The 22859-nt window shown below is 43.4% G+C and overlaps 1 protein-coding gene across 4 annotated transcripts in view; it reads right to left on the bottom strand.

Moving 5' to 3' along the window:
* LOC133549610 (ryanodine receptor 3-like) overlaps window positions 1-22859 on the bottom strand; it is a 373912-nt gene that overhangs the window by 203712 nt on the left and 147341 nt on the right. For all 4 annotated transcript variants that reach the window (XM_061895194.1, XM_061895196.1, XM_061895195.1 and 1 more), the window contains exons 9-13: window positions 17252-17326; window positions 15968-16124; window positions 7285-7449; window positions 6943-7064; window positions 6158-6338 (exon numbers count right to left, since the gene is read on the bottom strand). In XM_061895194.1, coding sequence (XP_061751178.1) covers window positions 6158-6338; window positions 6943-7064; window positions 7285-7449; window positions 15968-16124; window positions 17252-17326 — 700 coding nt within the window. The remainder of the gene's footprint in view (window positions 1-6157; window positions 6339-6942; window positions 7065-7284; window positions 7450-15967; window positions 16125-17251; window positions 17327-22859) is intronic.

The raw sequence follows: 22859 nt of genomic DNA, 5'->3' as shown, positions 1-22859 counted from the left end.
AGAAGCATTGCGCCAATAGATGCAACTTAATAACACTGATTTGAATAACTTCAGGTGGGAGATGACTGCATTGAGACAACAGCTCAATGCTAGACAAAGAGATATTCCCAATCCGAGGAATATCAATGTTTTGGAAGACATCAGAGAGGAAGTGGATCAGTTTTCATGACTGAATGACATCATCTTTGCAGGGCTAAGCATCAATCCTCCATCCTATGCAAGAGCAGTTGACAGTGCAGGACCAGATGACATGGACGCTGCTTCAACAGAGCAACAGGTTGTCAACCTTCGGCAAACAAAGGGAATTGACGTCAATGTTAACACCATCGTTGCGTGCATTTCACTGAATAAAAGAGGCATCATTGTGAAGCTTGCCAAAAGGAAATCAAAAATGGCAATGCTGACACGGGGAAAAAAGCTGAAGGGCACAAATGTGTACATGAAAGAGCACCTCACTGAACGCAATGCTTAAATTGCTAAGAAGGCTAGCAACTTGAGGAAACGGGAAAATTCAGGGAACTTGGAGCGGCAACTGCAAAATCTACATCAAACTGAATGGGGGTCCAGAAACAAGAGTACAAGTTGTCAAAAACATCAAGGATCTGGACAAATATTAGAACTCCTAGCAACCCCAACAAAAACAACGATAATGGAGTCTGACAGAAGAACATTGACATTCGACTACAAAATTTTAATGCTCCAAGGGATTACTGAACAAGAAAATCATTACTCAGGTGCACATTCATCTTACACCAGTGGTTCTCGAATGGGGGTACGCGTACCCCTGGGAGTACTTGAAGGTATGCCAAGGGCAATGTGAGATATTTTTTAAATATTCTAAAAATAGCAACAATTCAAAAATCCTTTATGAATATATTTATTGAATAATACGTCAACAAAATATGTATGTAAGTTCATAAAATGTGGGAAAAAAAATACAATAATGTCATATTCACTGTTGACACCTAGATTTTTTTGTGGACATGTTCCGTAAATATTGATGTTAAAGATTTCTTTTTTTGTGAAGAAATGTTTAGAATTAAGTTCATGAATCCAGATGGATCTCTATTACAATCCCCAAAGAGGGCACTTAAAGTTGATGATTACTTCTATGTATAGAAATCTTTATTTATAATTGAATCACTTGTTTTTTTTTTCAACAAGTTTTTAGTTATTTGTATATATTTTTATCCAAATAGTTCAAGAAAGACAACTACAAATGAGCAATATTTTGCACTGTTATACAATTTAATAAATCAGAAACTGATGACATAGTGCTGTATTTTATTTATTTATCTCTTTTTTTCAACCAAAAATGCTTTGCTCTGATTAGGGGAGAACCACTGATCTACACTGATGGACTTTTATAGAGAATATAGATCCAGTTAAAAAAAATGTCATACCAGGAAAAATTGTTTTATTCCACGGACAAACAATATAACAAACATTAAAATTAACAACAAACTGTCGATTATTCATTTAAACAGCAGAAGTTTGTATACAAACTCCAACAACATGAAGCATTTTTTAGAACAATTCAAATAACCACTCAAAGTGATCGCTATCTCAGAAACATGGATAAATGCTAAAATAATTATAGAATTTTGACCTAGAAGGGTTTGAACTAAATTATCAACAGAACAACAAGAACGGAGGGGGAATAGCTGTGTACGTGACGAAGAAGTTGAATTACAAAGTGTTAAAAATATGTAATTCGATATTGATAAGATCTTAAAATGTCTAACAATTGAAATATGTAATGAAAAGAACCAATAATATAATATATATATATATATATATATATATATATATATATGTGTATATCTATATATATATATACATATATATATAGATGTATATATATATATATATATATATATATATACATATATATATATATATATATATATATATATATATATGTATATATATATATATATATACATACATAGTGTAGATGAAGTAGTCTTGTGATTTTTCCCACACATACATACTGCGCTCTACCATGGTATCGAGCACTATTCTCTGGATAATCCAATTGAAACATACATATATATATATATATATATACCGTATTTCCTTGAATTGCTGCCGGGCATATAGTATGCGCCTGCCTTGAATTACTGCCGGGTCAAACTCGCTTCGCAAAATTATTAGCGCATGCTTAATATTACCGCCGGGTCAAACTCGTGACGTCACAAGTGACACTTCCCTTGTCATCATTTTCAAAATGGAGGAGGCTAATTTCAATACCAGTGATTTGAAATCGTATAAAGGGTAGAAGATTAATAGCTATTTAGTAGGATTTAAGGTCCAAGCTATTGAATGCTAAAAAGAATAGTAAGCAGCTATGTTTTATTAATATACCTGTGGAGCCAACGGTCCGACAGACAGGCAGGGCACGCTGAAGCCCGGCCCAAGATGGTGGCGAGGAGACGGCGAGCGAGTGGAGAGGAGGAGCGGAAGAGCGACCTGGACTGATGTTTTATTGAAAAATAAACTAAGTCAAACTGCTCAAGTCATGTCCTTCCTTGGTGGTCCTGGGAACCCGCAAGACGATGGCTTGAGACTGTCACAATACCGTAGCTGCGTCTGTCAAATATGAGTCATTAAATGACTCCCGCCTCCTGGTGGTAGAGGGCGCTAGTGATCATTCTTGCGACTACCCGGCTGCAGAAGAAGTGAAATGAGTGACGTGATATGTGCTGGAGGAGGTAATAAAGGAAGATCTCTATCGAGACAGAGAGACTTTTAAAATTGAAGAAAGATAAGGAAGACTTCTATTAACAAGTTATCGATGCTTTGACCATAAGGAGCTGGCATGGACTATAATTATAAGTAAAGGTAAGACCATAATAACGTTTTTTTTTTTATTAAATGTGCTTTTCATGATGGTATCCTTATATCACACTAAATTTTTTACTAAATGCTTTTGGTAAGTCCCGGAGTGAGAGAAGGTTTTAAAATAATTAGCGCATGCTTACTTTTACCGCGTGCCTTTGTAAGCGCAAGAGTGAGAAAAGGTTTTAAATTAATTAGCGCCCCGGCGGCAATTAAAGGAAATACGGTATTTATGTGTATATATATATATATATATATATATATATATATATATATATATACAAACATGTTAATCAGCTGCATATATAGATAACCTAAATCAAACGTTAATACGTTTGATTACTGGATTAAGGCAATTTTTACTGAAATCAGTCAAAAAATAACTATAATAATAATAATAATGATGGATTAGATTCATATCGCGCTTTTCTATTGTTAGATACTCAAAGCGCTCACAGAGATGTGGAAACCCATCATTCATTCACACCTGGTAGTGGTAAGCTACATCTGTAACCACAGCTGCCCTAGGATAGACTGACGGAAGCGTGGCTGCCAGTTTGCGCCTACGGCCCCTCAGACCACCACCAATCATCCATTCATCATTCATTCACCAGTGTGAGCGGCACCGGGGGAAAGGGTGAAGTGTCCAGCCCAAGGATACAACGGCAGCGATTTGGATGTCAATAGGTGGGAAGCGAACCTGCAACCCTCAGGTTTCCGGCACGGCCGCTCTACCCACTACGCCATGCCGCCCCATGCTGTCAATGTGGAAACTTCAACATTGACCGTTTGAAACCTAACAAATAAATCCCATAGATGACTTTAATGACACAATGTACAGCCTGAGTTTATATCCTAAAATCACAAAAATGGTCAGTCTTTCACAAAAAAGGATGGGGCGAGGTACACCCCTTTGTCCACAACTGCGTGAGCAAATAGTCAAACAGTTTAAGAACAAGGTTTCTCAAAGTGCAATTGCAAGAAATTTGGGGATTTCAACATCTACGGTCCATAATATCATCAAAAGGTTCAGGGAATCTGGAGAAATCACTCCACGTAAGCCGCATGGCCGGAAACTAACATTGAATGACCATTACCTTCGATCCCTCAGATGGCACTGTATCAAAAACCCACATTAATCTCTAAAGGATATTACCACATGGGCTCAGGAACATTTCAGAAAACCACTGTCACTAAATACAGTTCGCCGCTACATCTGTAAGTGCAAGTTAAAGCTGTACTATGCAAAGCGAAAGCCATTTATCAACAACATCCAGAAACACCGCCGGCTTCTCTGCGCCCGAGATCATCCAAGATGGACTGATGCAAAGTGAAAAAGTGTTCTGTGCTCTGACGAGTCCACATTTCAAATTGTTTTTCGAAATTCGACATTGTGTCATCTGGGCCAAAGGGGAAGCCAGCATCTGTGATGGTATGGGTGTGCATTGGAGTTCGAAGCATGGGTGTGCATTGGAGTCCGAAGCATGGGTAACTAACAGATCTGTGAAGGCACAATTAATGCTGAAAGTTACATACAGGTTTTGGAACAACATATGCTGCCATCTAAGTGCCGTCTTTTTCATGGACGCCCCTGCTTATTTCAGCAAGACAATGCCAAGCCACATTTGGCACGTGTTACAACAGCGTAGCTTCGTAATAAAAAGAGTGTGGTACTTTCCTGTCCCGCCTGCAGTCCAGACTTGTCTCCCATCGAAAATGTGTGGCGCATTATGTAGCGTAAAATACGACAGCGGAGACCGCGGACTGTTGAACGACTGAAGCTCTACATAAAACAAGAATGGGAAAGAATTCCACTTTCAAAGCTTCAACAATTATTTTCTTCAGGTCCCAAACATTTATTCAGCGTTGTTAAAAGAAAAGGTGATGTAACACAGTGGTGAACATGCCCTTTCCAAACTACTTTGGCAGATGTTGCATCCATGATATTCTAAGTTAATTTTTATTTGCAAAAAAAAAAGTAATGTAAAAAATACACAACATAAAGTAGCAAGAAACACGTCAACAATGAAGAAAGCAAAATATGTTCCGGACTAAAAATCACTTCATACTCTCTACTGCTTGCTAGTGTTACCATATCTTAGGTATTGTGTAGAGATATGGGGAAACAACTACAAAAGTACACTTCATTCACTAACGGTGTTATAAAAAAGATCAATTAGAATAATACATAATGTTGGATATAAAGAACATACAAACCCTTTATGTCATTGAATCACAAATATTGAAATTCAACAATTTGGTGCATTTTCATACATCTAAAATTATGTACAACAAATCTTCTCAATAAAAGAGGAAAAATATAACTTTAGAGGAAATTTTAATTTATAACATTTGTATGCACTTACAACACTTTAGACTTTTAGTAGATCAGTATGTGAAATTATATTATAGAATTGATTAACCAAAGAAATCAAACAAAGCACCAATATGATTCAGTTTATGAGACTGTTCAAACTACAAGTGTTCACAAAGTACAAAAAAGAAGAATTATGATTAACATATTGAAAATGTAAAAAAACAAGAGATATAATCTCATTTATCTCCTAAGTGAAGCATAAATTACTTAACTATTTGTTTATGACAACTTTAATTATTGTGTGTGTGTGTGTGTGTGTGTGTGTGTGTGTGTGTGTGTGTGTGTGAATATATATATATAATTGTAATATTTATTACTTATTTCCTTATATGGCATAATTATTTATGTATGTATTTATTTATTGATTAATTGGTTGTTCTGTTACAAACAGAGAACAAAGAAATGGGAGGAAATTGCTTCGATATGAAAACAGGTAGGATTAAATAAACTCAGCTTCTTTCTACTCCTTTTCAGACGTGCAGTAATAAAACAACTGGAAATATTTGATGCATTACATTGTATATATATTTTATGCATGTTCTAAATAAACTGAGACCAACTAACTAAATGATTGTATTTGCATTTCCTCCTCAGATTATTGTGGATGTTCTGATAATCATCATATAATCTGCATACACATTATGAAAACAACCATGCTAAATGGATTGCGCTCTCAATTATGCTTCTTTAGAGACATAATTGTGTACGCATAAGCTTAATAGATCAGCGTTGCATGTGACATTTGCACATGGTTTAATACACGCAAACCTTTACTCTTCAGGTCCTTAGCGTTTGTTAAAGAGTCTACATGCACGCAAGATTCATAAACTAATTGATTAAGATCCTTTTACTTTCCAATCTATAGTGTTTAATTTATAAAGTATAATACAGTATGTGAAACTTCCGTGTGCAACATTTCCTGGTGTGTAAAAAACTTACTTCCTGCTTGAAAAGATTCTGCCTATTTTTGAGTGACCGTAGCTTGATTTGCCTCTCTTCGTGCTCCAGCTCGGCATCAGGTAGCTGGAAATAGGTGATGAGGTCGTTTAGGGTTTGGAGCACCTCCTCGATGGGCAGAGCCACAAGTGTCTTGTTCTTAACACTTAGACAATCCAGATCTCTGGAAAAAGACATTAATTGCAGGACGCTGATCATGCGCTGTTAAAATACTACCATTCATTAATGAGCCATCTGCAAGAAGGGTCATGAAGGCTGTGATAACAAACATGATGTTTAGCCCACAGCAGCAATCATCCTGAAATAGTGATTTCCGCTGGCTGGCTAAAAATAGCACCTGTCGTATAAGTGGGGGGGTGGGGTAGATGTGTGTCACCGCCTCAAGGGAGGCTGACACACTCACATGCTCCCGCCAGGGGTGCTTTCATGTTAGCAAAGGGGACACAATATGGGTGGCTTGGTAACAAAGAAAGGTACAGTCAGAGCATCCACTCACACATTTCATTGCAGGCCTTCTGCAACCTGTTTCCCATTTGGAAACGCATGAATGGACCACTGACTGAGCTGTTTGGGGCTGTGGCACCCTGCAGCTTAATTTCACGTTGACTATGTTTACACTCCGGAGGCCCATTACATCATGACTCGGAGCACGAAGCAAGCCTTTGTAGGATGGATTTGTGCAGTTTATCACCAGTGACAGTACATTTTGCAACATAAAGCTGTTCCAGGACTTGTGAACACTTAGCAGCAGAGGCACCTCAGCATACCTGATGAATCGGTTAAAGAGCAGTGTGGTGTTACGGATGATGCGCGCCGCGCGAGATTCCTCATGCTGACAGCGCTGCAGGGTCAAACCATCATCCATGTGACCTTCAGAATGTAGACACGCCTTCAGCCGACGTGACAAAAAAAAGGAAAAAAAAATGTCAATCATTTCTCATTCATGTACCCTAAATGAGGAAAAGTGTTATACTGAGTCAAGGCTGAGATACAATTTAATATTAATGAACTCATTACCCTGCAGATAATTGTCTTTTCCAAGCAATCTTGTTCATTTATTAATTTTGTTTGGTTTCTGCTTCGCCTAGCGGTCTAATTTAAGCACTCACTCGTCTCTTGAGCGGACCCAGACGGGCAGATTTGACATCAGGCGCCTGGTAAGATAGCCACAGACCCGTGGCCACGTGCATGATGAAGCAGAGCGAGTCTCCATATTTAATCTCCGCTACTCCCATCCCCTCAATGTCCCGCTTGGGGCTCTGCTCCAGCTTCTCCTGTGCACGGGGAGTAGAGAGAAAATAAACATGTCAAAGCTGTCAGTATGGAACACACTCTGATTATACAATATGTGTGTTAGAAGTTACCACTGATTGTATTTTATAAAATTTTTTGGAAACGATAAAACAGAAGCTAAAAAGACACTATTAGGAGGATGAAACTTAAAATAAAAAAACGATGTCCAAACAACTTTGTGACACATGAACTATTAAAGAATAAATTACATTGTGGGTGAGGATCTGTATAAAGGTGTCAATACAGGATTTTTTTATTACAGTATGAGTAACTATGACTTCAAAGGAATGGCCCAACACATGTCTTCCTCCAAGAAGTAGCCGACTAAAAAACACAGAATAACCAGACACTTGTTTTTATTGTAATATCTGTGATATTTGTATTGGTGTACTGTGTCTTTAAGAGTGTGGTGAATGCGCATGCGGGGGTGAGTGGCGGGAAAAGTGTCAGTGTGTGTGAGCGTGAGTTGTGGCTAACAGCAGCTCGTGTATGTGTGTGCATCATTTTTGGTACTACAAGAAGTTACCGCTTGTTAATAAAGCGATTGAACGGCGCATCCTCGTCTGTGTGACTCCTTCACCACCGCGGGCATTACATTGGTGTCAGAAGTTTTTCGGTTTGAACCCGCTGCCTATGGATAGAGGATGTTCGCCGACCTCAGCGCTCGAGTGAAGGTAGAGAAAGGAACTGGAGAGTGTGCGATTGATATGCCGGACGCATCCTGCGTCGAGCACGGACGCCATGAAGCCGGCGTTTCGCGCCACATGGACAACAGTGTCCCCATGACGGAGCGGCGTCATGACGCAGGAGCGCATGCGCCGCCGCCGAATGTAAACAAACATGGCGGCGCCCATGAGCTTGTGTGTGAAGCATTGAGAACACTGAAGTTTTCAGGGAAAGGAAGCTGGGAGGCTTATAAAATCCAGTTTGAGCTTGTGGCTAATAAAGCAGGCTGGACTGATGAGGTGAGAGCAATACAGTTGGCTTTGTCACTGACTGAAGAAGCTGCGTCCTGTTTGCTCCTGCTGAACCCGGGAGAAAGACTTGATTACAGTGCGCTGGTTGCTGCGCTGCAAAGGCGTTTTGGAGAGTTTGACTTGAGAGACTCTTTGCGCTGTGAGTTCAAGCACCGTGACAGGCTGCCCGGTGAGTCGCTTCGGTGCCTTGCTCATGGGATCGAGAGGCTGGGTCGGCGTGCGTATATCGGAATGCCGGACGCAATCCAAAATGAACTGATACGTGATCAATTCATCCAAGCTCTCAAACCGGATGAATTGCGCTTGCGCGTCCAGCTTGCCCACCCTACTGCCCTGGCAGATGCACTTGAACTCGCCATGGAGAGTGAGATCGCCACTGGGGCGGCACCTGAGACATCTTTCCGCCCAGTTTCGGCTGCGTCATTTACGCAGGGTGCAGAGCAAAGACCGGCGTGGGTGGAGGAACTTGTATGTGCGCTACAGACCCGCTCAACCCAGTATGAGGAAAAGAAGGACAGACGAACGTCCACCGCTGTCTGCTGGGGGTGTGGACAACTTGGCCACCTGCTGCGGCGCTGTCCAAACAGGAAGGGCCAGCAGGGAAACGGGAGAGGGTCCTTGTAGCCCGGACGACACGGACTCCTTTAGCCAGTTACCGGGAGCACCAGCCCTCAAGTGATGAGACTGTTGTGACTGTGGGCTGGACAGAAGTGGGGGACCCATGTCATGTGTGCGTGCAGATTGGGAATGTAGCCTGCACAGCCCTGGTGGATACTGGATCTTCAGCCACAATTGTGAGACCGGACGTTGTTCCAGCTGGAACCGTTGTAGAACCAAGTCTCACCAGATTAAAGACAGTGACTGGGGAAGTTGCCCAGATGAAAGGCAAAGCAACTTTTATGTTCATAATCGGAGGCTTGTCAGCAACATTTTCCGCTTGGGTGGCGGATGTGAGCGACCCATGTATACTTACTTGGTCGAGACTTTTTAAAAGCCACGAGGTGTGTTATAGACATGGGGTCAGCCGTGCTCATTCTGCCAAGTGGCCAGCGAGTAAAGCTGACCGCTCCTACTGAACGAACTGTGGCTGTGTCCGTCAACACCGCAGTCGCCAGTCCGACAACCTGGGAAGGGACTGTCAGGCCCTCCATAGAGAGTGAGGAGGCAATAGGGGAGCTCGCAGCCAAGAGGACATCACCCACCACGCAGCAGCCATCGGTAATGGGGGCAGAGTCCGCTCGCCCTGAAGAATCAAGCCCAAAGCGGGAAGCGGCGTCATCCAGGCCACTCCCAACAGCAGCGCGTAACCAACAACAGCAAGGGGAGGACCGGACGGTAGCTGTCCGCTTCATCTGGGAAAAGAACTGCGTCGGCCTCGAAGGAGAGCAGCGCGAGCGACTGTGGCATGTACTGTGGGACTTTAAGGACATTTTCGCCCTCAATGAAAATGAGGTGGGTCTCACCCATCTGGTCGAACACCACATCGACACTGGGGATGCGCGGCCAGTCAAGGTGCGCCCCCGTCGCCTCCCCATGATCAGGCAGGAAGCAGCTGATAGGGAGGTCCACGCCATGCTAGAGGCGGGGATCATAGAACCCTCTGACAGTCCGTGGGCGTCTGGCGTGGTCATGGTTCCCAGGAAGAACAGCACAAGGCCGCGGTTCTGTGTTGACTACAGGCCGCTGAATAAGGTGACAAAAAAAGATTGTTACCCACTCCCGCGAGTCGATGAGACGTTGGACCTGGTGGCAGGGTCCTCATGGTTCTCGTCGCTCGACCTGCGCAGTGGGTACTGGCAGGTCCCACTCACCCCTGAGTCACGGCAGAAGACAGCGTTCTGCACCACCAGGGGCCACTGGCAATTCAAGGTCATGAGCTTTGGACTTTGCAACGCACCAGGGACATTTGAGCGACTGATGGACACAGTGCTCGCTAACATCCCCAGGCAAGAGTGCTTGGTCTATTTGGACGATGTCCTCGTCCATGGACGGTCCTTTCAGTCAGCCCTTGATTCCTTGAGGCTGGTGCTGGGAAGGATTGCTGCAACTGGACTAAAACTACACCCAGAGAAGTGCCATTTCATGCGGCGTGAGGTGGAGTTTCTGGGCCACAAGGTGGACGGAAGGGGAATCAGCACACTGGAGGAGAAGATCAGAGCTATAAGAGACTGGCCAATTCCGAAGGACCAGAAGCAGCTAAAAAGCTTCTTGGGACTTGCCTCATATTATCGGCGGTTCGTGAAGGGATTTTCTTGCAGTGGCGCACCGTTGTTTAACCTTCTCCAGAACAATCAGATGTTCGTGTGGACGCCAGACTGCCAGGAGGCATTTTCTAGTCTCAAGGAGGCCCTCATGAATGCTCCTGTCCTCACCACTCCAGATCCAGCTATGCCTTTTGTGCTGGATACAGATGCCAGTAATGTTGGTATGGGCGCAGTGCTGTCGCAGGTGGGTCCAGAAGGTGAGCGAGTGGTGGCTTACTTCAGCCGCACCTTCAACAAGAGTGAGCGGCGGTACTGTGTGACCAGACGTGAACTGTTAGCTGTTGTGTTAGCTGTACGCCATTTCAAGTACTACTTGTGCGGCGTGTCCTTCACCATCAGAACGGACCATGCAGCACTACAATGGCTAATGTCATTTCGAGAACCAGAGGGTCAGGTGGCACGATGGCTGGAGGAGCTGCAGTCTTTCCACTTTAGTGTGTGTCATCGGGCCGGGGCGCAGCACGCCAATGCAGACGCTCTCTCTCGGCGGCCGTGTGCTATTGAGGGCTGTAGCTACTGTGACCGGCGCGACGCCAGAGAGAAAGAGCTGCGCGGAGATGAGACAGCTGAAGGGCCTTCATGCTGCACTTTGGAGACTGTGGACGCCGCAGAATGGGCGACCAGGCAGGCAGAGGACAGCGATCTCGAACCAGTGCGGCATTGGGTCCAGAGTGGCAGGAGACCACCCTGGGAAGGCGTGTTGGGACTGTCAGTCGGCACCAAGGGCTTGTGGAGTAAATTTGCTGTGCTGCGCATCAGTGACGGTGTACTGCAGCGTGCATGGAAGGAGCCGGCCACCGGGGAGGAGAGATGGCAAGTGGTGGTGCCTAAGACTCTGAGGGACACAGTGCTGAAGGCGTGTCATGGGGGCATGGGCTCAGGGCATTTTGGCAGCTCAAAAACGCTCCGCCGGTTGCGCCAAGGGTTCTACTGGGGTCAGCACCGGCGGGACGTGGAGGACTTTTGTCGGCGCTGTGATGAGTGCGCGGCTTACAAGGGACCCCAGGACCGGTCACACGCACCACTTCAGCAGCAAGGGGTTGGAGCACCCATGGAGAGGGTAGCTGTGGACATTATGGGCCCTTTTCCCATAACAGACAAAGGAAACAAGTATGTGCTTTGCGCAATGGATTACTTCACCAAGTGGCCGGAGGCGTACGCGCTGCCGGACCAAGAAGCAGAGACCGTGGCTGATGCCTTGCTGGAGGGCATGTTCAGTCGCTTCGGAACTGCAGATATCCTTCACAGCGACCAAGGCAGGAATTTTGAATCCAGAGTTTTTGCTGCCCTGTGTGAAAGACTGGACATGCAAAAGACACGCACGACTCCTTTGCATCCGCAAAGTGATGGACTGGTAGAGCGGTTTAACCGCACCATGCAGCAGCAGCTGGCAATCCTCACCGCCAACCATCAGCATGATTGGGACCGTCATATTCCTCTAGTGCTGATGGCATACCGCTCCGCGGTTCAAAGTTCCACAAGCTGCACCCCTGCCCTGCTGATGTTGGGTCGGGAGATCCGCACACCTGCTGAGTTGGCGTTTGGGAGACCACCAGGCAGCACCAAGGATCAACCGGGACTGGAATATGCTCGGAAGTTGCAAGATCGGATGGACGCAGCACATTCCTTTGCGCGAGACCAGTTGGAGCAGGCTGGTTTAAGGCAAAAGAGGAACCATGACGTGCGGAGCAAGGGCCGGGACTTTAGGCCTGGCGAACTGGTCTGGGTGTACACGCCAAAAAGAAAAAAAGGACGTTGCCCCAAGTTGGACAGTCATTGGGACGGTCCGTGTAGGGTGCTAGAGAGGGTGGGAGAAGTAGTATATAGAATTGCAATGACCCCTAAGGGCCGAAAGGTTGTTTTGCATAGAGACCGTTTGGCACCCTACAGGGGTAGAGAAGTTCCCCAGTTTGAGGCGGCACCTGCCTCACCAGATGGCACTGGACAGTTAGTGGATCAAAGTTCCCCATATTCCACTATTGTTGTTCCTGTTCAGCCGCCAGCGCCACGTGTTGATGGACCTGAGTTAGAACAGGGCCGGCCACAGAGACATAGGCGTAGACCGCCAAGGTTCAGGGATTTTGTGGTTGACCCCTCGGGGCGAGGGGCTTCATAAAGGGGGAGGCAGTGTAATATCTGTGATATTTGTATTGGTGTACTGTGTCTTTAAGAGTGTGGTGAATGCGCATGCGGGGGTGAGTGGCGGGAAAAGTGTCAGTGTGTGTGAGCGTGAGTTGTGGCTAACAGCAGCTCGTGTATGTGTGTGCATCATTTTTGGTACTACAAGAAGTTACCGCTTGTTAATAAAGCGATTGAACGGCGCATCCTCGTCTGTGTGACTCCTTCACCACCGCGGGCATTACATTATTTTGCGATAGTTTTTATTTTTGCTTTTCCATTTAGATTTTAAGTGTATGTGATCATCAGAATAATCGTAGGTCAACAAATTTAATTGTGGCCGAGGACTACAACTGTAAGTTGAATTGTAATAAAAAAAACCAACTAAGGGCAGGGACACAACATACATTTGTCCATACTTAGTACACACTAGGGTTGGACGGTATACCGATATTAGTATAGTACCGCGGTACTAATGAATAATTTTCCGTTCGATACCGTCGCTGAAACGTACCGGTCCGACACATCCCGATCCGCCCGCTGGTTTACGAGCAGAGGATCATGTTCGGTAGCACACAATCACGGAGTACTTACAAGCATACACAGTGTGTAGACAGAAAAGCAAGAACGGACGCATTTGGGCTTAAAACTAAAGATAAAGGTGAAGTTATAACACTGAAACGCCCTCTGGGAGAGGGACGTGCTTAAGACATGGCAAAGCTTGCCAGCGGCTAGCGTCCATCCGCCGTCAGCAGTGTTTTAGCTACTTCTAAATCACTAGTCCTTGTCTCCATGGCAACAAATAAAGTACGTTTCTTACAAGTATCATCACTGCAGGCCGAGGAATAGCTAAACATGCTTCACTACAAACCGTAGCTCACCTGCATCAAAATGTAAACAAACACCATTGGTGGATCTATACCTAACATCCGCTATAATGGTATCAAGTACAGGCACGTATCTAATCGATACTACTATGATTACGTCGATATTTTTTGGCATCACAGCATCTTGGAAATATGTCCCTAGACACATGATGACTTTGAATATGACCAATGCATGGTCCTGTAACTACTAGGTATCGGATTGATACCCACATTTGTGGTATCATTCAAAACTATTGTAAGGTATCAAACAGAAGAATAAGTGATAATTACATTTCAACAGAAGTGTACACAGAACATATTAAAAGAGAAAATAAGCTTATTAACAGCAAATGAACAAATAGATGAATAATACATTTTCTACCACTTGTCCTTAATAATGTTGACAAAATAATAGAATAATAAATGACACAATATGTTACTGCATACGACAGCAATTAGGAGTCTTTGTTTGTTTACTTAGTACTACAAAACAAGTTGTCTAGTATGTTCACTATTTTATTTAAGGACTTAACTGCAATAAAAAATATATGTTTAATGTACCCTTTTTTTGTTAAAATAAAGCAAATAATTCAATTTTTTATGGTTCACTTCATTTAGATAAGTATCAAAATTATTTTAATACCGTTACCAAAATATTGGTATCGTTACAACACTAGCACACACTGAAGGTGTAATGGTCCAGCATCCTCACTGACTATGTTTCCAAGCACAATATTAGTCTGATTTCTCAAATAGTTTGTCTTTTCGGATTTTCACACCTTCATGTGAAGTCCCAATGTCCATGCACGCTCTGAAATGCTCCTTACAACTCAACTGCGCAGTTCTTGTTGTACCTGATGTCCGCTGTAATATTGGCACAGATTAGAAATATTTTCTCTAATGGCTTTGCAGATGTTAAATCGCAGACAGCCTCAACAAATGATATTATATTGTGCTACTAACATGACACTACTACCAAGAACATCTCGGATTTTATTTTATTTTTTTTATTAAATCAACATAAAAAACACAATATACACTTACAATTAGTGCACCAACCACAAAACCTCCCTTTTTCATGACAAAAATGTCCCTTTTTCATGACAAAGAAAAAAAAAAAAAAGGATTCACCCCACCCCCCCACCTGCTGGGCCGCGGGACAAATTATTAGGCGTTGACCGGTCCGCGGATACAAAAAGGTTGGGGACCACTGTGTTAAGGGTTAGGGTTAGGGTTAGAAGTAACAGGTGTGATACTGGTGTGGCAACAGCATGCACATCTGATGTTGCTCCCGTGCTCCACGGAATCCTCTGGGAGTTTGTGTTTGCTTAGATACATGGACAATTAAATTAGCATCAAGCTAGCACATTTTTAAAAACGGGAACCTTCCTGCACTTTTGAGCACCTTATTCTTGCTTTGTTGGCAAGGAAAATAATACCATTACTTAAAGGCAGTCTGGCTGAGTCCTCGTTAAGTGCTTGCTTATTTCTCCACCATGTGCTTTAGCCGATGCCGAGTCTGCAAACAAACGGGACATAACGTGCAACAAAGGTATTGAAATATAGCACTATTGGATTTTATTTAAATCGGTACACGGTGGTACTGACGGAATTTGGCTGTTACCTGCAAAAGTATCCATCACCAAATGCTACGCTAAATGTACACTTCCGGTCCCTCACTTGAAATGAGTACCGAGAGGCAAATATGAATTAGATAGGAATGCGAATACATGTAAAAATATTACACCTCAAATAAACACGTAATCAAAGCACAAAGAATGTAATTTTCAAATTCACTGCGTTGTGCACCAGACAGGGAAGATTGTGTGTATTTGCAGCTAGTGTTTGACATAACTGCAGCCTATAAGTGACAAATAACTTCACTATTCAGTCTTGAAACCCCAAAGGAAGAGTAAATAACTAGCGGACAATTACTGACTATATCTTAAGTCCCGTTACACTGAGTAGAGTCAAATTGTGACTTAAGTCAGAGTGGGCAAGTTCAGCTACATTAACCTTAGCGGTAAATCTTCTACTGCTGCAATCGCTCTTAATTTTCCTTGTCCTTGAAAAATGTGGATTTTCCTGAGTATGGTAAGTGGGTGGTTCATTAATAAGTCGTCACTGTTGATCCTTGGTGACTGTTCCTCAGTGGAGCTTATGTAAAGAGGAAGAGTGTGGTGGCTGATCCTCTGTGACATGGGTCACCTTGCAGAGCAGGTGAAAAATACAAAATAACATTGAAAAAAAACATGCATATTTGCGTGACCTTACCTTAGAGGCTCTGAAGCAAAAGGCAGTCGCTATTGTGTCCGACCTCTCACAGTCCTGCAGCACCAAGCCCTGGTCCTCGGTCAGGGCTAGGTAGTGGCCAGTGGTCAAATGGCGTAATCGGAAGGGCTGACCCCAGCGGATGTGGCTCCCACTCCAGCTTTAGAATTTCACAGGCACAAAGTAATGTATCAACCATACAAGCAAGGTTTTTTTTACAAGCTTTGACAATCTGATATCTGCTAATTAGTTGATCTGTGTATAGCTGCCGGCTGGTAATTATCACGGATGCTATGCGATTAGGTAGAATAATTTGCAAATGGTCAAAAACATTTGACTAATGATGTACAGAGTGAAAGGTTGTATCAGTATAAGTAAAGAGAAATAGAAAAGAAACCAGACTGCTAAATAATTTTTAGGTTTTGGGAAGACAGATGTGTCAAAAAAGACAAAGATAATGAAGGGTGAACACAACACTTTGAAAATAAAGAAGGGGAAACTAAGACAAAAACTTTACAACAGGAGCAGACGGGGGGGACAGTTAGGATCTACATTGCCCCGGCTTTCACGCGCCGTGGCAATGTGGAATTTCAGACCAATGCTGCCTTGGCTCTGTTCCTGCTGGACTAGTAAGTGACTTTGAAGGCTCAAAACAAAAGGATAATGCTAATGTTAGCTATCAGAAATGTGTGTGGTAGCAATGAATAGCCACCGGTGGGATAGTTTCACGAATACTTCCTTTGAAAAAAATTCCATTCGAGGTTAGTCTAAAACTGGTTAAACTTCAACCAACTTTTAAGGACTCCTTTAAATCACAGTTTCTTGTGTTGCGGTAGAGTATTCCATAATGTTGTTCCTCTAATAGACGGTGCTATTTGGCTGATTTTAGTTCTGCGCCTTTGAATACTGCAGTCTCCTCTGGTGAGTGCTGTGGTTCTGACTCCACTGTTGGGTTATTTTACATATAAAGTCCATCAAGGGTGGAGGCAACCATTCAGGACCTTCTGATAGCTCTCAAAATGTAAAATATTATATTTACTTACAATGTTACAATAAAAGTAATGTGAGGCTTTGCTTTCTAGAGTTTTCTTAAACAGATATTTCCGTGACCTCAAAGTGCTCTCAGACTGACATGTTCTAAAAAGCTGTTTTTGAACAAACCAATGCAATAATTAGTGTTTTTGTTCATATAAACATCAGGCGTGTGTATGGTGCGACGACGTTGGATTTAGAGTAGGATGGGGGCACAGAACCTGGTGCTTCACCCCTGGTTAGGCGTCAACCTACCTGATCCGGAGTGGCTCCAGCCTCCACAAGGACCTGGCCTTGGCCCCAGCTTTACCTGTTTCATAGTTCACTATCCTGTGAAGAGAAGAGAGACATGAGTGGCTGATTCTGATACAAAGTCATCCATCTTCACGTGAGAAAAACACAGTTAATCACTGGGAGGGTGTTTAACACATAAATCTCAGAACAAAAGGCACACTTGAGCGTTCAAAGAAAAAAAACATGTGTAACTGCATCCCCAATAAGACGTAGCCATAATCGCTATCAGTGAATAGAACCAAAGGCTGGGCTCATCACTCCAAGAGACATCTTGGCAAATCTGGGAGAAGTATATGAGGCACGCTCCTTTTGTGAGATTTCAAGGGCGCACAAAGAGAAGCCAAAAATGGAAATTACTATTCCCACCATCCCACATTTGCTATGTACTGTTCTAAAAATAGACTCAGTGTGTGCGTGTCTGTGTGCCTAGCATACATAGAGTATACACTGCATGGGCAAAAGTATATGTACATCTAGTCGTTTCTACTCTATTGGAATGTCTGCGGAAATAGGGGGTAGCTGGTGTATAATGGAGCCTGGAAGAGTCAGGATACAGGGGATTCTGGGTATTTGTTCTGTCGTGCTTATGTTGCTTATGCGGATGTTCTCCTGAAATGTGTTTGTCATTCTTGTTTGGTGTGGGTTCACAGTGTGGCACATATTATTAAGAGTGTTAAAGTTGTTTATATCACAACCCTCAGTGTGACCTGTATGGCTGTTGAACAGGTATGCATTGGAGTAGCGTATGCGTCCAAATAGAGGTCGCATCCAAAATGTGACTGGACGGCCTGCACGCAGATAGCATGGTGAAAATCCTGGCGCGATGACATGTAGAAAGGGTGTTAGAGGCATTGTCATCACGGCAAGTCGTCAAAGTTAATGTCTGGGTGAAAATCAAAAAATGTTTACCGGGAGATTTCTGATTGAGACATTAAAATTGGAAATATTCTGATTAAGACATTAAAATTGGAAATCTACCGGACTTCTCCAGGCGGTCGGCCAGTATGCGGCTGAGCCACATCAGAGTGGTCAAAGAGCCGCGGGTTGCCGACCCCTGAGTTAGTCCATATAGGGCCATGTTAGCTAAGATTCAAATACCCCACAGTAAACAGTGTGTGCTATTTATAAAATAGTATGTACTATTACTTGGGATGTTTAGTGTGATCTACTGCAGTGTTTTTCAACCACTGTGCCGCGGCACACTAGTGTGCCGTGATATACAGCCTGGTGTGCCATGGGAGGTTATGACGTTTCACCTAATTGGGTTGAAAACATTTTTTGCAAACCAGTAATTATGATTAGCAAATATTGTGCCGTTGTGCCCTGCGATGAGGTGTTGACTTGTTCAGGGTGTATGCCGCCTTCCGCTCGATTGCAGCTGAGATAGGCGCCTAGAGATCGGCAGAGTAACCGTGTAATACTCTTTCATATTAGTAGGTGGCAGCAGGTAGCTAATTGCTTTGTAGATGTCGAGAACATGGTTTGTTGTGATCACAATATGCAGACGACAGCGGGAAGCAGCGTGCAGGTAAAAGGGTATCTAATGCTTACACCAAAAATAACAAAAGGCGAGTGCCGCTAAGAAAAGGCATTGAAGCTTTGGGATGGCCATGCAAAACGAAACTAAAACTGAATTAGCTTCAAAGTAAACAAAAACAGAATGCTGGATGACAGCAAAGACTTACAGCGCGTGGAGCAGACAGCGTAAAAAAAGCACATCCGTATATGACATGACAATCAACAATGACCACACAAAGAAGGATGAAAACAACTTAAATGGTCTTGATTGCTAAAAAAAAAAAAAAAAAAAAAGCAGGTGTGGGGAATAGCGCTCAAAGGAAGACATGAAACTGCTACAGGAAAATACCAACAAAACAGGAAAAGCGACCAAAATAGGAGCGCAAGACAAGAACTAAAACAGTACACACAGGAAAGCACCAAAAAGCTCCAAATAAGTCATGGCCTGACAGGTTGTGACAGTACACCTACTTTGAGACAATAGTTATAGTGATGCATGCTTGGTTATGGTTTGAATTCATATCCAACAATTGCGAGAACTACTTTTTACTGTCAATATCGCCTGCTGAGTTTAACTTTTTTTTTTTTTCTGCTCGCTGTGTGCCTCACGATTTTTCCAATTAATAAAATGTGCCTTGGCTCAAAAAAGGTTGAAAACACTGATCTACTGCATGCATACTTGCCAACCCTACCGGATTTTCCGGGAGACTCCCGTAATTCAGCACTCCTCCCGAAAACCTCCCGGAAGAAATGTTCTCCCGAAAATCTCCCGAAATTCAGCTGGTGCTGGAGGCCACGCCCCCTCCAGCTCAAACATGCACAGTTCGAAGCTTGAAAGGGAGGATTGCAGGCGGATCTGACGGCATTTAAAGTAATTTTAAAAAAACGACTGCTAATCCTCCTCCTTTTGGACGATCGCGAGAATTAAAGTAGGAACACTCCGGAGGCAGAAGTTCATTAAGAGGGGCGGACTAACCGGCTCTCAGCCATGTTTCCGTCACACAGAAGAAGTCAAGTCCGCGGGAAGTGAAGAAATCCTTCAGGATAAACGTTTTGTTTGTCCAAGATCTTGCGTTCACAAGACCAAACCTGGCGGGGGCCAGCCCGTCCAAGGGCGCAGCTAATCCAGGTGGGGCCCAACACACAGCCCGCAGGTGGCGGGGGAGAGGAGCCACAAGGTCGGGAAAGGAAGGCAGGAATCCGGCCAGGTGAAAAAGCTGACTGGGACGTCGAAAAACCAACGTCGAAGTTGATCATATCAGTGGGAAAGGGGCAAAGATCCAACAGTGTTTGGCGGTCATACTCAAGCAGTGAGCTGACAGAGACGAAAATAGACGCAAACAACACAAAAACGAAAAGAACTGACAGCGAGAGACGGCAGGGTAAAGCACTGACTGGCGCCATCTTCTGGAAACTCGGAAATGACGTTACTTAAATAGTGAAAGGTAAGTGTTGTTGTTGTTGTTTTTTAAATTAACCAGCAAGCACAGTACAGTTAGTAGAAAAACTGTGTTTTTATTACTGTGTATTTGATAGGTGCCGTCTGAAATTCAACTATTTATTTTATTTATACATATAATAAAATAAATATATATAGCTAGAATTCACTGAAAGTTAGGTATTTCATATATATATATATATATATATATATATATATATATATATATATATATATATATATATATATGAAATACTCGAGTTGGTGAATTGGCTGTATTGGCTGTAAATATACTCTCCTCTTAGCCAAGCCCCCCGCCCCAACCACGCCCCCAAACCACGCATCCGCCCCACCACCGACCACGCCCACCCCCCTCCTGGAATCGGAGGTCTCAAGGTAGGCAAGTATGACTGCATGTGCAATTGTAAAGTGGTGCAGACCGCCATATTTAAATGAGGATTTTTGCGTGTACTACAGTATACGGAGCATCACCGCAGAGACACACTCATTTACTGCACAGTCACGTTATCATGCTCTTACCTGTTGTGTTTTGCAATGTTTTCAAAAAAGCAGGAGACATGTACTACTTTTGATGGGCATTTTAAAACCACTTTATTTTCTTTTACGCAAAAAAATAAATACTTCAAGAAGTTTTTTCAAATAAGAAGTACTTTAATAATATATATTGTATGTGAAAAAAACGAACACCCTAAAAAAGAAAATTAAACCCAAACGCATCAATTGCATTTGTTTTAATCAACCCCTTACGTCCACTAGCAGCAATACAATTATAAAAGGATGTTGCTGAATGGATATGTCCTTTTTTCCCCCCTGATCGTCCAATATTTTGATATACACACGTAAGACAGAGCATTCTGGTCTTTCCTTCATCTGTGCAGTGTGAGCACTGATCCTGCAGTTTGTATATCCTTCTTACACTTGCTGAATAAAATGCAAAATAGTGCTTGCAAAATGGTGACGAGTGCCATCCATCCATCCATCCATCCATCCATCCATCTTCTTCCGCTTATCCGAGGTCGGGTTGCGGGGGCAGCAGCCTAAGCAGGGAAGCCCAGACTTCCCTCTCCCCAGCCACTTCGTCTAGCTCCTCCCGGGGGATCCCGAGGCGTTCCCAGGCCAGCCGGGAGACATAGTCTTCCCAAGGTGTCCTGGGTCTTTCCAGTGGCCTCCTACCGGTTGGACGTGCCCTAAACACCTCCCTAGGGCGGCATTTGGGTGGCATCCTGACCAGATGCTTGAACCACCTCATCTGGCTCCTCTCGATGTGGATGAGCAGCGGCTTTACTTTGAGCTTCTCCCAGATGACAGAGCTTCTCACCCTATCTCTAAGGGAGAGCCCCGCCACAAGGTGACGAGTGCGCATGCGAGAAATTAGCCGTAACTGTTCTGATTAAGAGTCCAACGAGATGTTTCGTTCTTTTTCTGTCTTTTATTTCGTGCTAACACATCATACACACTCATTGAAGTGTTTAATTACCACCAATACAACTTTTTCTAGAGTCTTCTCAAAGCTTCTTTTTCTTCGCTCTCCTGAATAGAAAATCTGCACTAGCGGTACCTGTGGCCAAACTATGGCCCTGTTTACACTGCACACCAAACCTGATTTATTTGCCCTCACCTGACAGATATCAGATTTTTTTTTTTGCCAGTCTAAATGTTCCCATGTGATTCAAATCTGATCTTTTCGCATCAGATTCAGTCCACATCTGGACATAGTCCAAGTCTGATTAGAATCTGACCTTTTCAAATGTGACTTCAGTCCATACAAGCAATGCGACTCATTTGTGACTTTTTCGTCAGGCTTGTATGAGCTATGTCCTTCATGTGAGCGAGGAAAGATGCAACCCGCCAGCGGAAGTGGATACTTTATCACAACATCCAATTTGGGTGAACAAAGTCTTTGTTTGATGGCCAAAATTTCTGTGCATCACTACTCAATACTGTGTAAATATTAGGCTATATGTGATGTGGAAATATGTATTTTGATTCCAAAGAAATAGTAATTGCTGAAGGGCCGGAATTTACGCTGTGGCGAGTAGAAAAATAAAGCTACCGTAAATCCACGCTGATGTCCATGCTTCTTCTACTTAAAAGCCATCAAAAAGTTAGAGACCCTACTAACTATATTACACTAAATACATCCATTCATAAATTATTAGGGATGGGAATAGATTGAACGGTTCTTGTTCAGAACCGGTCTCCATTGAATCATTTGGCATTTCATCGAGCAGTTCTCTTAACGGTCCATCCGGGTGGGGATGACGTCACTACGCACGTTGCGTAATGACGTCATCCCAGGCAAAAAAAGACACGGAGGTTCGCCGCAATTTTACTTAAAAATATTGCAACAGCGCTACTTTTAATAATTCCAAGGTTGCTATTTCAGAGTAGGACATACGAGTGGTTAAGAAGTCGTTGGCAATATTTCCATCTTTGGCTAAGTTCTTCTCTTTTGGAATTTCAGGTTATTTCACAGGCAAGTATGATGCACCGGAATCAAGGCGAAATTGCGCTTTCCAATTAGGAAATGTGCCGGTGTCACTGGTTGAAACTCCTCAAGTTCGTTGTCGGCAAAGGTAAGCAGTCTTGAGT

This window comes from Nerophis ophidion, linkage group LG03 (assembly GCF_033978795.1).
Source record: "Nerophis ophidion isolate RoL-2023_Sa linkage group LG03, RoL_Noph_v1.0, whole genome shotgun sequence".
Taxonomy (NCBI): Eukaryota; Metazoa; Chordata; class Actinopteri; order Syngnathiformes; family Syngnathidae; genus Nerophis; species Nerophis ophidion.
This window is presented reverse-complemented; position numbering and strand designations above follow the sequence as displayed.